This window comes from Tenrec ecaudatus, chromosome 1 (genome assembly GCF_050624435.1).
Source record: "Tenrec ecaudatus isolate mTenEca1 chromosome 1, mTenEca1.hap1, whole genome shotgun sequence".
Classification (NCBI taxonomy): Eukaryota; Metazoa; Chordata; class Mammalia; order Afrosoricida; family Tenrecidae; genus Tenrec; species Tenrec ecaudatus.
Genome location: NC_134530.1, coordinates 180,046,812 through 180,060,717, shown reverse-complemented (window position 1 = coordinate 180,060,717; position 13,906 = coordinate 180,046,812). Strand labels below are relative to the sequence as shown.

The 13,906-nt window shown below is 39.1% G+C and overlaps 1 protein-coding gene across 2 annotated transcripts in view; it reads right to left on the bottom strand.

Moving 5' to 3' along the window:
* Window positions 1-13,906, bottom strand: part of DCAF6 (DDB1 and CUL4 associated factor 6) — a 129,861-nt gene that overhangs the window by 93,266 nt on the left and 22,689 nt on the right. For both annotated transcript variants that reach the window (XM_075564476.1, XM_075564485.1), the window contains exons 2-3: window positions 6,922-6,983; window positions 1,379-1,471 (exon numbers count right to left, since the gene is read on the bottom strand). In XM_075564476.1, coding sequence (XP_075420591.1) covers window positions 1,379-1,471; window positions 6,922-6,983 — 155 coding nt within the window. The remainder of the gene's footprint in view (window positions 1-1,378; window positions 1,472-6,921; window positions 6,984-13,906) is intronic.

The following is a 13,906-nucleotide window of genomic DNA, read 5'->3' as shown; positions in this document are numbered from 1 at the left end:
TAAAGACTTGAAGGTAAACAAGTGGCCATCTAGCCCAGAAACAACAAAGCCCACATGGAAGAAGCACACCTGCCTATGTGATCATGAGGTGTTGAAGGGATGAGTTATCAAGCACCAAAGAACAAAAAAATCCTATCATCGTGAATGAGGGGGAGTGTGGAGTGGAGACCCGAGGCCCATCTGTAGGCAACTGAACATCCCTTTGCAGAGTGGTCGCAAGGAGGAGATGAGTCAATCAGGGTGCAGTGTAGCATCGATAAAACTTTCCTTGAGTTCTTAAATGCTTCCCCCCACCCCTCTATCACGATCCCAATTCTACCTTACAAACCTGGCTAGACCAGAAGATGTGCACTGGTGCAGATAGGAACTGGAAACAGAGAATCCAGGGCAGATGATCACTTCAGGACCAGGGCTAAGAGTGGGGCTACTGGGAGGGTGGAGGGAAGGTGGGGTAGAAAGGGGGAACTGATTACAGGGATCTACATAAAAGCTCCTCCCTGGGGGATGGACAACAGAAAAGTGGGTGAAGGGAGATGTCGGGCTGTGTAAGATATGACAAAATAATAAAAATTTATAAATTATCAAGGGTTCATGAGGGAGGGGGAACGGAGAGGGAGGGAAAAAAACTAGGAGCTGAAACCAAGGGCTCAAGTGGAAAGCAAATGTTTTGAGAATGATGAGGGCAACAAATGTAGAAATGTGCTTGACACAAAAGATGTATATATGGATTGTGATAAGAGTTGTATGAGCCCCCAATAAAATGGTTTAAATTAAATTTAAAATAAACATGAATGCTATTAACTGAAGTTATTATACACACAATGCTATGAAATACATGTGTCCACAAGGCTCACTCATATTTAAAAGTCCAGTTAGTTTGGCGAACTAGAATTAATTTTAAGTAATGTACTTCATAAATTCTGTCTTGATTGTTTTATTCATCAAAGTGTTACCAGATACGAGAGCGCTCAATTCAAGCTGTCCGTACCTCACATATAGAAAAAAAATATGCTAGAAATATAACACAATGAAAGATAAGGCACTTAGTGAGTCATCTTTACATGAAAGAGAAATGAATGCCTTTCTTTCTCTTAACGAATGGTTTATTGAGATCAAGAAATTTGCATACAATGAAATATATTTAAATTCCTTGGAGTCTAAAGATTAAGTTAAATCTAATGTTTTCATAATGAAGCAAAAGGAGAGCTGCAAGTAATGACTCCTGGTCTATATAATAAAATTTAGAACATAAATATAATCTATTATAAATGCCCATTTTATGATTATTTGTAATTTCTTTAGTTTTAGTTTCTTGGTTGTTTGGGGTTTCCCTCCTCCCCCCACCCTCACATACAATTAACTTTGTAAACCACTTTACCTTTCTGCTGTAAGGATTACTAATTACTAACTTGGTGTCATCTGAACCAGATAAAATATATTCTCCAGTGTCATTCCAACAGATTGTATTAACCTGAAAAGAAAACAGACCAAAAGTTATGCAAAATTAACATAAAGTGGATTACACCAACTTTTATTCCCTGATAATTAAAAATGTGTATTACTGAAGTTATGTCTATGGTAAATAGTACTTACAAGTTTACGTTTTGAAAAAAATTCATGAATGCCATTTAGCAAGCACAATGCTGTGAAATTTTACAACAAAAGTGTAAGTCCTTACATTTTATTGTTGGAATTTAATCCATTTCATATTTAAAGACATAAAAGTGAGTCACCTGCAAGGGACTTAGAAAACCTTACCTAGATTACACCAATGCTCTTTGGTACTCTCTACTGATATAGACATTAAAACCAACAGAACAGACATCAGAGTCCAGAAACTCACCCCTACATTTATGGTTAAGTTGCTAAAGCTGGGCGAACCTACTTCAAATCATAAACCAATGTTCATTCAACATAAATAAGCAACTTAATAAAAGAACTAAAACCATAAAACTCTTAGAAGAAACCACAAAAATAAGTCTTAATGGACTTGGGTTTGGCAAGGGATTCTTACATATGACACTAAAAATATCAGAAGAAAAAGATAAATTAGATTTCATAAAAAATAAAGCACTTTTGTGCAGTAAAGGACATTAGCAAGCATGGGTTAAGACAACATACAGAATAGGAGAGACTAGCTGGAAATCAGATAACTGATAAGAGACTAGCATACTGCATAAAATACTGCTACAAGTTAACAATAAGACAAATAATCCTATATAAAAAATGAGGGTTGGAAAAAGAAAACCTAAATAAATGAGTGAAGGAACTTTATAGATACCTCCCCAAATAAAGTATATGTATGACCCAAAATCACATGGCAAGATGTACAACATCTTGGTCATTAGAAGAAATGCCAAATAATGAGATTTTCTTTTGTTATTTTTGGGTGGTGGTGGTATGATTTTTAACAGTTTTATTGGCATATAATTCACATATATATTATATTAGCATATTATTATATAATTCAATAGTTCAATCATATCAAAAAATGGTTTACACACATTTTCCTCATTTTTGTGCTCCCTGTTTCTCCCCATCTCCCCTGCTGTACCCCAGTCACTGTGTCTACAGATCTTACCTATCCTGGATTTCATATACAGAAAAACATAAAAATAAACAAAACTAAAAACAATAACAAGGTAAACAGATTTTAAAAAGCAAAAAATATTAAGAACTAGAACAGATTTAAAATGGATCCTGAGGGAGATCAAATAAGATCCTAAATTTTAACCTAACTGCATCTGCAATAATCCACTTTCCAATGAATTCTGAATAATAGCAAGCTTATTCACATTCCAGAGGGGAGTCACCAGATATACCATGTGTATTTCCGCCTTTAAAAAAAAAAGAAAAAGTGAAACAACTATAAAGTGTGTCCCAAGGGAGATCAAGTGATAAGCTAACTACTTCTGCAATAATAAACTTTACAATGCTCTGAGTCTGATAACAGAGCTATTCACACCCCTCAGGTAAGCTGGAGGCTTATCCACATGAGGACCCTGCAAATGGATCTTGTGCTTTCACTGTCATCTACAGCCTTCTTCAAAGCTCTGGTACCATCCCCCCCTTTTGACTTTGATTTTATTATGTACAATGCTTGGATCACACAACTAAGTCCACGGGAACTAAGTTGATGGCTTGCTTGAAGATAAGCCTTTTAGACAGATTAGCCAGACACCTGCATTTCAAGAACATCTCAAACAGATTTGCTGCACTGAACACTAATGGCAGAAGACCTGATGAGCTATGGGATGTCATGAAGAACATCATCATGAAGAAACCAAGAGGTCACTAAAGACAGGGAACAAAGAAAAGATCAAAGTGAATGTCACAAGAGACTATGAGATTTGGTCTTAATTGTAGAGTAGCTAAGGTAAATAGAAGAAATGATGACGTCAAAGAGCTGAACAGAAAATTTCAAAGGGCAGCTCAAAAAGACAAAAGTATTACAATGAAATATGCAAAACTTAGAACATCTTAATCTTTAAAGAACTAAAGAAAAAATTCAAACCTGGAGTTGTAATATGGAATAATTCTACGGGTAAAACATTGAATGATGCAGGAAGCATTCAAAGAAGATGGAAAGAACAGTCAATGTACCAAAAATAATAAGTCAACACTCACCATTTCAAACGGTAGCATATGATCAAGGACCATTGGGACTAAGAAGTCCAAGCTGCACTGAAGGTATTAGCCAAAATCAAAGTTCCAGGAACTGATATAAGAACCAACCGAAACGTTTCAACCATCCGATGAAGGACTAGAAGTGCTGATCTAAGCCAGGAAATTTGGAAGACATTTACTTGGCACACTGACTAGAAGAGTGTGCCCATTCCAATAAAAAGTGATGCAACAAAATGCTCAAATTATAGAATAATATCACTAAAAGCACATGCTGGTGAAACTTTACTGTCATTTAACAATAGTTGCAGTAGTACATTGACAGGGAGCTGCCAGAGGGTCAAGCTTGATTTAGGATTCAGAATAGAACATGGAATAAGGGATATCATTGCTGATGTCAGATGGATCTTGGCTCAAAGCAGAGAGTACCAGAAAGAGGTTTCCTTGGGCTTTATTGACTAAGTGAAGGCATTCGACTACGTGGATCATAACTAAGTATGGCTAGCCTTGAGAATAATGGAAATTCCAGAACACTTCATTGTACTCATGCAAAACCTGTACAGGAATCAAGAGGCAGTTGTGTGAACTGAAAAGGGAATACTGTGTCATTTAAAAACAAGAAAGGTGTGTTTGAATCCTCACAGCACACTTATTTAATCTATATGCTGAGCAAATCATCAGAGAAGCTGGATTATATGAAGAAGAATGTGGTATCAGGATTGGAAGAAGGCTTATTAACAACCTGCGATATGCAGATGACACAACCTTGCCTGCTGACAGTGAGGAGGACTTGAAGCACTTGCTGATGAGGATAGAGGGCAGCAGCCTTCAGTATGGATTACAACTCAATGTAAAGCAAACCCAAATCCTCACAACTGGCCCAACAGACAACATCGTGATAAACAGAGAAAAGACGGAAGTCTTAAGATTTCATCTTGCGTAGATCCACAATCAAAGTTTAGGGAAGCAGCAGTCCAGAGAACAAAGGATGCATTGCAATGGGTAAATCTGCTACACAAGACCTCTTCATGATGGGGAAAAACAAGGATGTCACTCTGAGGACTTTAGTGAGCTTGACCCATACCATGGTATTTCCAATGGCCTCGTAGGCATGGGAAGCTGGACACCGAATAAGGGAGATCGGATAAGACTCAATGCATTTGAATTATGGTGCTGGAGAAGAGTAATGAAAGTGCCATTGAAGGCCGAAAGAGCAAACACATCTGCCTTGGAAAAAGGACAATCAGAATGCGCCTTAGCAATGAGGATAGGGAAACTTGTCTCACATACTTTGGACGCGCTATCAATAGAGGCCAATCCCTGAAAAGAACATCATGCTTGTAAAGTAGAGGGGCAATGATAAAGAATACCCTTGACAAGATAAGGTGACACACTGGCTGCCAACAATGGGCTCAAATGTAACCATTCTGTGGATGGCGCCAGAAAAAAAACAGTTTCTCTCCGTGTATTTTATGTGGGATCTCTGTGAGTCAGAATCAACTGGATAGCAGCTAACAGTAACAACTGCCAACTTACGGAGAATACTGGTACAGCCAAGTGGACACAAAACCTTAACATGTGTTTACTTTAATTGTCTTCATTCTACACCCAAACTTCCGCGTAAAAGCAAGAAAATGAGGTATTTTCAAACCAGTAAGAAAAATTTGCTTCCAAAAATTCTATAAGAAAATGGATTCTCTTTCTAACAAGTAACTAGCAGAGAATAAGAAGGGAAGACTGCTCTAAATTAATAGAGACCAAAGAAGCACAACAAGCAATATATCAACTTTGCTTAAAGTTTCTTCTTGGCAAATAACCTTTTATTTTTTATTAAGAAGCATTTTAAAATAACCAGGGACATTTTATTATGGATTACATATTATATGATACTGTGGGAAACTAATACTGAGGGAAATATGACCAGGGCTATATTCCCTAACTTCTAACAGAGGGAATCTTGAAAGCTAAATTGGAGATAAAATCCAAGCACATTATCCTGCTTTAAGTGTCATTCCTACAGTGTCTTCCCTAACAGCTAAGCTGCCTGAAGATGGCTGATTCTGTCTCCCTGTAGAAGCAGACATTCTTTGATTATCTCCTCCTACCAAGGCACCCATCTCCCCTCAAGCCTTCCCCCAAGGGCATTGGGTTTCCTCACCTGTGAGCTCAGGAACTTTACTATGATTACACTCACCTTGTGATGTATGTAACTCCTGAATATGCATTACTACTGGCTACCTATAAAAGCCCCCAAACAGTAAAGATGCTCTCTCCTTTCTCCTCCTCTCGTCTCCCACCTCCACGTGGACCACCAAGAAGGGCTAAGGAGAGCATGATACCATGAAATGTGTGATTCTTTTGTTTATCTTCTCTCCTATCTTCCTTATTCTCTACGACTTTACTATAATCTTTATATATTATCGCTGTGCAATTGCTCCTAAGGACCTCCGATGTTGTCAGAGGCTGGTTACTCTGACATGATACAAAAAATATTGTCACTCTTATAACAAATTATATAAGGGCATTTTAGTTACGCAAATAACTTAATATAAGGGTGAAATAACATGCTACCTTGGATTGGTGTTAAGATACTACAATGAAAAGAAAACAACAAAATGTGGCTAAATCGTGATTGTTAAACGTAGGCGATGAATGTGAGATGATTGAAATTTTTCTAATAAAAATTAAGAAGGTTGTATTGGCCCTGGTTAAGTCTGGATGTCCAAGAAAAGTGCGAGTAGAAATGAAGTAGTAAAAAATTCCATATATGAATCCAGGAAGAGGTGGTTGTGAAAGCCATGGGACTGGAAAGGGTCACAAAGAGATGAAAGGATGTGGGAGGCGCTGGGGCAGAATTGTGTTTAAAGGTCAAGATTTAATTCAGCCAGTTAAGCAGAAAAGGAGGGCTAGTCAGTCAGTGAGATAGGTAGAAAACCAAGTGACTGTTATTACCAAAAACCAACAGACAAAGGAGTATGTGCTCAGCACCTAAAGTTTCAGAGTGGTGACCCTTGAATTTGGAGAGAGTAAAGTCACTAGTCACCTTAGCAAAAGCAGTTTCAATAAAGGGAAAGAGGCTGCAGTTTTTTGACAATATTAGAAAACACACATCTTCATTTAAAAAATCTCCTGCTCGACTTTCTATTTCAAAACATTCTTTTAACTGAGTGTGAAATTTTTATTCTTCTATGTTATTACAGTTAGTGACAATCCCGTCAGAGAGAATTCAGGTATTTCATCAAACATTTAAACATATGCTTTAAAATGCTTCTTGGTAGAGAATTAACTGTTACTTACACAGCCATCATGAACATTCAAGGTTGCTTCAAGTTTTAATCTTTGGATAAATTCTCTTCTTCCTGTGCAAAAATAGGGAGTTAAAGACATTAATTGTTGAGAAAAAATATAAAGAAAAGGCAATTCAAAGGAAAAAGGATCATTCAATAAATGGGGTTGAAACAACTAGATACCTACACTTAAAAGCACGAACCTAGACAGACCTTACATCTTCCTAAAAAAAGAACTCAAAATGAGTCATAGAAACCTAAGTGTTAGATAAAACTACACAACTTCTACCCTGAATAGTCAGAGCAACACAAAGAAAAAGACTAAGGTAAAGAGGTCTCACACTTTCTAACCCCAAAACAAATAACAAGCATACCTTATTCAGTGTTCTTTTGTTTTTCTGGCTGCTTTATGCTTTACAAATACTGTTTTTTTAAAAAAAACAATGACAGGTTTGTGGCAACCCTGTCCAGTGAGTCTATGGGCATCACCTTTTCCCACCAGCATATATTTATTGGTGTCTCCGTGTCACATACATTTTGGCAATTCTTACAATATTTCAAATGTTTCTTAACACTATTTCCACACTTCACAAACTACAGTACAGTGTACACATAACTTCCGTACATATTGGGAAACCACAAAATTCACATTACTCACTTTATCGCAATACCTGCTTTACTGCAGTGGTCTGGAACTAAACACCTAATATCTAAGACAGCAGTTCTCAATCTGTGAGTCGCAACCTCTTTGAGGGTCAAACCACCCTCAAATTTTGCAGTAGCAAAATTACAGTTATGAAAAAGCAATGAAAATAACTGTATGGTTGGGGGGGGGGGTCACCACAACACGAGGAACTGTATGAAAGGGTCGTGGCATTAGGAAGGCTGAGAACCACTGATGGGAAGTCAACCTAAGGGGAACATTGCTACTGAGGTCAGCTAGGTCTTGGCTGAAAGCAGAGACTGCTCCTAGAAAGGCGTTTACTTGTGCTGCAATGACTATGCAAAGACATGGGACTGAGTAGCTTGCTGGAATCTATGAGGATCCGAAGTACATGCCGAGGAAGACCAGACGGTCGCCTTTAGTATGGATTATAACTCAGTGTAAAGAAAATTAAAATCCTCACAACTGGACCAATTCACAACATCATGAAAAATGAAGCAAAGATTGGCAGGGCCAGGATTTTACTCTGCATGGATCCACAGCCAGTGCTCAAGGACGCAGTGGTCAAGAAGTCAAGCAATATATTACACTGAGAACATCTGCAAACGATGGCTGGTCAAGTTGTTCAAAGATGCTCCAGTGAGGCCAAGGAGTGCCTGACCCAAACCATGGTAGTTTCAATCTTCTAACATGCAAGCAAAAGTTAGGCAATTAAGAGAGAAGACCAGAAAAGCATCAATGCATTTAAATGATGGTCACGGAGAAGAATACTAAACACATATCACAGCAAATAAATCTGATTTGGAGGCACAGCTGGATTGCTCCTTGACAGCAACAGTAGTGAGACTTTCATGTACTTTGGACATGTATCGATCAGAAGGGACCACTTCCCAGAAAAAGTCCTATTGGTAAGGTTGACGGTCAGTGACAAGGAGGAAGACAGACTGAGACAGTGACTGCAACAAGGGGCTCAAACAATGACAACCTAACAACACTGTGAGGGTGGTGAGGAACAAGGCAGTGAGTGATTCCCTCTCTTGTAGGGTGGGGGCTATGAGTTGGAATTAACATTAACAATATGTGTAAGATCCCCTCCAAATTCATCCTTCGTTAGACAATTGATTTCTAACAAAGGACCAATGTACTTTCAGTGGAGAAGGAACCGTCTTCAACAAAAGGTTAACTACATATGGAATGCAGAGCCCTGTTGGCGCTGCTAACCACAAGGTCAGCAGTGTATGTAAACCTATTACACACGCTGGGAAAAAAATGAGGCTTTCTGCTCAGATAAAGATTTAAACCCGAGAAAGTCAAAGGGGGTTGGGGGCAGTTCTACTCCATCCCACAAGGGCACTATGAATTGGAATTTTTTCAATGGCAATTTTGAGTGACTTGCAGTAAAATGAAACATGAGCCACACCTCATGTCACACCATACACAAAAGTGAATTCAAAATTGTTCAAAGGCCTCAATGTTATGAAAAAACCATAAAGTTCTTGGAAGAAAGCTATGGGGCCTATTTTTTTTAAATGACAGCCCACTGCTACTGAGTCAATTCCGACTCACAACTTTCTAAGACAGATAGAAATGTTCCATAAGTTTCCAAGGCTGTAAATCTTTATGACATTACTTCATCTTTCTCCAGCAGAGTGGCTGGTGGGCTGAACTATCAACTTTCCAGTTAACCATACCACTGTGACAATAGGGAGCCTTTTAAAAATGATAAGATTAACAACTGTAATTATAAGTGCAAAACTAGCTGAAAGCAAAATAGTTAACTGGAATTTCATAAAAATTGAACACTTAAGCTCACCAAAAGACTTAAAAAGTGGATGAACTATCTGGAGGAAAAACAACGGGACCGACAGTTCCAGGGGGACTTGGGGTGGGGGGTAGGGGGGGTAAGGAAGTGGTGTTAACAAACACAGGGACAAGGGAACAACGTGGGACCCCAAATGGTAGAGAGAGGGGAGTGGCAGGCCTGGTGGGGAATGATCAAGGGTAAGGTTGCGTAGAGAAGAGGTATACTCTAGCCCAGGTGGCGACGAAGCATGGTAGTAGGGCAGGAGGAAAGTCAAGGGAGATGGAGGAAAGAGCTAGGAGTCAAAGGGCATTTATGGAGGTCTAGACAAAGACATGTACATGCAAATATATATAGGAGGATGGGGAAATAGATCGATGTGTCTATATTTACAGGTTAAGTATTAAGGTGGCGGAAGGACCTTGGGCCTATGCTCAAACACTCCCTCAATGCATGAATACTTTCTTTTATTAAATTGGAACTCTATGATGCTCACTCTCCCGACACAATGACTGGAACCAAAGTGGGTGAACAAGTAAATGTGGTGAAGAAAGCTGATGGTGCTCAGCTATCAAAAGAGATAGTGACTGGGGTCTTAAAGGCTTGAAGATAAACAAGCGGCCATCTAGCTCAGAAGCAACAAAGTCCACATGGAAGAACACACCAGCCTGTGTGATTGAGTGGTCCCGAAGTGATCAGTTATCAGGCATCAAAGAACAAAAAAATCATATCATTGACTGCACACCTCCACAATAGGATCGCTGAAGACAAATGGGTGCATAAGCAAATGTGGTGAAGAAAGCTGATGGTGCCCTGTTATCAAAAGAGATAGTGTCTGGGGTCTTAAAGGCTTGAAGGTGAACAAGCGGCCATCTAGCTCAGAAGCAAATAAGCCCACATGGAAGAAGCACACCGGCCAGTGCGATCACGAGGTGCCAAAGGGACCAGGTATAAAGGCATCATGCAAAAAAAAAAAGAAAAAGATATGTGTGTATATGTATATATATGTGTGTGTGTATATATATGTGTGTGTATGTGTGTGTATATATATATCATATTGAATGAAGGGGGAAGTGCAGAGTGGAGACCCAAGGCCCAAGTGTCGGCCAATGGAGATCCCCTCAAAGAGGGGTTCAGGAGAGGAGATGGGTCAATGAGGGTGCGAGGTAGTACCAATGAAGAACACAGCTTTCCCCCAGATCCTGGATGCTTCCTCCCCCGCAGCTACCATGATCCGAATTCTACCTTGCAGGGCTTGATAGGGCAGAGGTTGTACACTGGTACATATGAGGGCTGGAGGCACACGGAATCCAGGGTGGATGATACCTTCAGGACCAAGGGTGTGAGGGGCGATGCTGGGAGAGTGGAGGTTGAGTGGGTTGGAAAGGGGGAACTGATTACAAGGATCCACATGTGACCTCCTCCCTGGGAGAGAGACGGCAGAGAAGGGGGGGGGGGAGGGAGACTCCGGATAGTGCAAGATATGACAAAATAACGATGTATAAATTACCAAGGGTACATTAGGGAGGGGGAAGCGGAGAGGGAGGGGAAAAAATAAAGAGGACCTGATGCAAAGGGCTTAAGTGGAGAGCAAATGCTTTGAGAATGATTGGGGCAGGGAATGTATGGATGTGCTTTATACAATTGATGTATGTATATGTATGGATGGTGATAAGAGTTGTATGAGTCCCTAATAAAATGTAAAAAAAAGAAAAGAAGAGAAAAAAAAAGAAAATGATTAGGGCAAAGAATGTACAGATGTGCTTTATACAATTGATGTATGTATATGTATGGACAGTGATAAGAGCTGTATGAGCCCCTAATAAATTGTTTTAAAAATATAAATAAATTTTTTTAAAAAGACTTAAAAAGCAGCCAACAGATCAAGAAAAAGTCTGGGAATGAAATCTGACAGTCTAATCTCTAAAATATAGAGTCCTTAAATAACTCAACATCAAAAGACCAACAACCAAATTTCAAAAAAATGGATAAAAGATATGAAGACATTTCATGAAAATCAAGTGACCAATAAACACATGAAAAAATGTTTGTGACATTAGGACCGATTGTAATATGTATACACAACTCTTTTGAAAAATGATTTGACTATGGAAGTATATGCTATGTAAATACTATTATCAAGAAAACTACTAAAAAAAAGAAAGAATACAAACTTGACCTATGGTTACCATGGATGAAGAAGAAAGAGTTTTTGCTTGGCGGGCATTGAGTTTATGTTAAAGGTGGTGGAATAATTTGAAAAGGATAGCAATAATGGTTGTGCAACATGAAGAGTCCAATCAACAGCACATATACATGTAGAAGTTGAACTGGAGAATGTTTTGTTGTGTATATGTTTGCGACAATACATAATAACAATGAGTACAAAGAAGAAGTTTTAGAATTGATTGTGGTGATAATTGTACAACTCCTCTTCATATGACTGAATTATTGGATTGTATGACATGTGGATGAAGTGCCAATAAAACTGTTCAAAAAAGATGTTTGTGACCTTTAGCCATTAAAAACAAATAAAGCAAGCAAGCAAAAACCCCACAGCCACCAAGGTGATTCTAACTCAACGAGACTGTGGCATATAGTTTCCAAGGCTGCAATTCTTATGGCAGCAGGCTGTCACATCTTTCTCCCACAGTGAGTGGACTGAGTGAGTGACGGATGGTTCCAACTGCCAGCCATTCAGTTAGCCTCTGTATCCATCTGTATCACCTGGGCTCCTTCTGTATCCATCAAGTTGATGCTGACTCATGGTGACCCTACCTGGGGTTTCTCAAGTTGTGATTTTTTTCTGGGAGGAGCAGGTGGCGGGTCTGCAGTGCCAACCTATGATTGGCAGCCCAATGCCTACCCAAAAGCACTACCAGCACTCTTCTTTAGCCACTAACCAAAAAACTCACTGTCATGGAGTCAATGGTGACTCAAAATTGCAAATCATAAAGACAAGATATCATGTCACCCCTGCTAAAATGGTAATAATTTTAAAAACCCAAAACTAGAACCCTTAACGACTACTGGTGTGGCTGTAAAATGGTACAACCATTATAAAAATGGCATGGCGCTTATGCAAATAACTATTTCATAAATTAGTAATCATACCAAAACAAATCATCGAAACATGGCCATCGAGTCTACTAACAGCAACCTTACAGGGCAGAGCAAAACTGTGCCTTAGGTTTCCGAGACTAAATATGGGCACAATCAGCCTCATTTTCTCGTGAGGAATGATCGAAACATCCAACACCCAATCCACTGCACCACTCCTAAGGATACCCTACAGACCTAATCGAAGTGACCTAAACAGACAGACAGACAGAATGTTTTTGTTTGTTTCTTTGCTTTTAAGGTTAAATGGCAGCCTAAAGATTGGGGGGGGGGGGAGTTTGGGGGAAAGATATATCTGATAAAATGACAATATATTATTATAGAAAACAGTCACACAATTTCTAGAAAATATATGAAAAAAATCTAAGTGACCATGGGTTTGACAATGATAAAACACCAAGAATCTAATCCACAAAGGCAAACACTCTGAAGCTGAGTGTATTTCAATCATCTTGTCAGTTAGTAGCTACGCATTAACCATTTGCTCCACTCCGGAACTCTTACATATTTGCTCGAATGTTGAAACTGAAAACAGTCTGATGGTTTTGGGAATTCTCTGTTCCTAGTTCTAAGATGACTTGTTTGATACCCAGCGGAATGGCAAAACGGGCCAATCCCGGAGTGAGCAAGGTCTTCTATGCCTTATCTGCATGCTCCCATGCATTTGGTGGGCATTACAAAGACTATGGCTTAGAAGAACCATACCCAGTAATTTCATTTTACCACAGGTAAATACATGACATTAGGCACTTGTCAAACCCACAGGACAGTACAACACAAAGGGTAAACCCAAAGGTAAACTATGTTGTTAGCTATTTTTAAGTCAGCCTTGTCCCATAGTAACAACTTGTTCCTATGCCAGCAGAATCATTGTTTGTGGATAAAATCACTGTGAGGGATTTTCATTGATTTTTGTTAGGAGATCAGCAGGTCTTTCTTAAGTTTTTCTTAATCTGGAAGTTCTGCTGAAACTATTAAACATCAAAGCAAAATATAATTTATCACTGACAGCTAGATGGTGGCTACATAAAGTGCACTGGCCAGGAACCAGACCCAGGTATACCACGAGGAAGGCAAATACACTACCAACTGCACCTGTGGACTTGAGGACCAGGTAGCACCTGCCCTTGTGGGTTTCCAAGGCTAGCCATCTTTATAGGAGCAGAATGCCTCATCTTTCTACTCCCTTATCTGTGTCAGAATCACCCCAACGACAGTGAGATACAATGGACTTCAGTTAATAATAAATATCGATTCTAACACATGTACCACAGGAATGCAAGAGTTAACAGGAGAAACATCATATAGACAGGTGCAGGTAATATGGAAGAGTTGTACTTTCTGAATAATTTTTCTATCAATATAATACTGCTCTAAAAATCATCTGAAAAAAATCATCTGAACATTTTC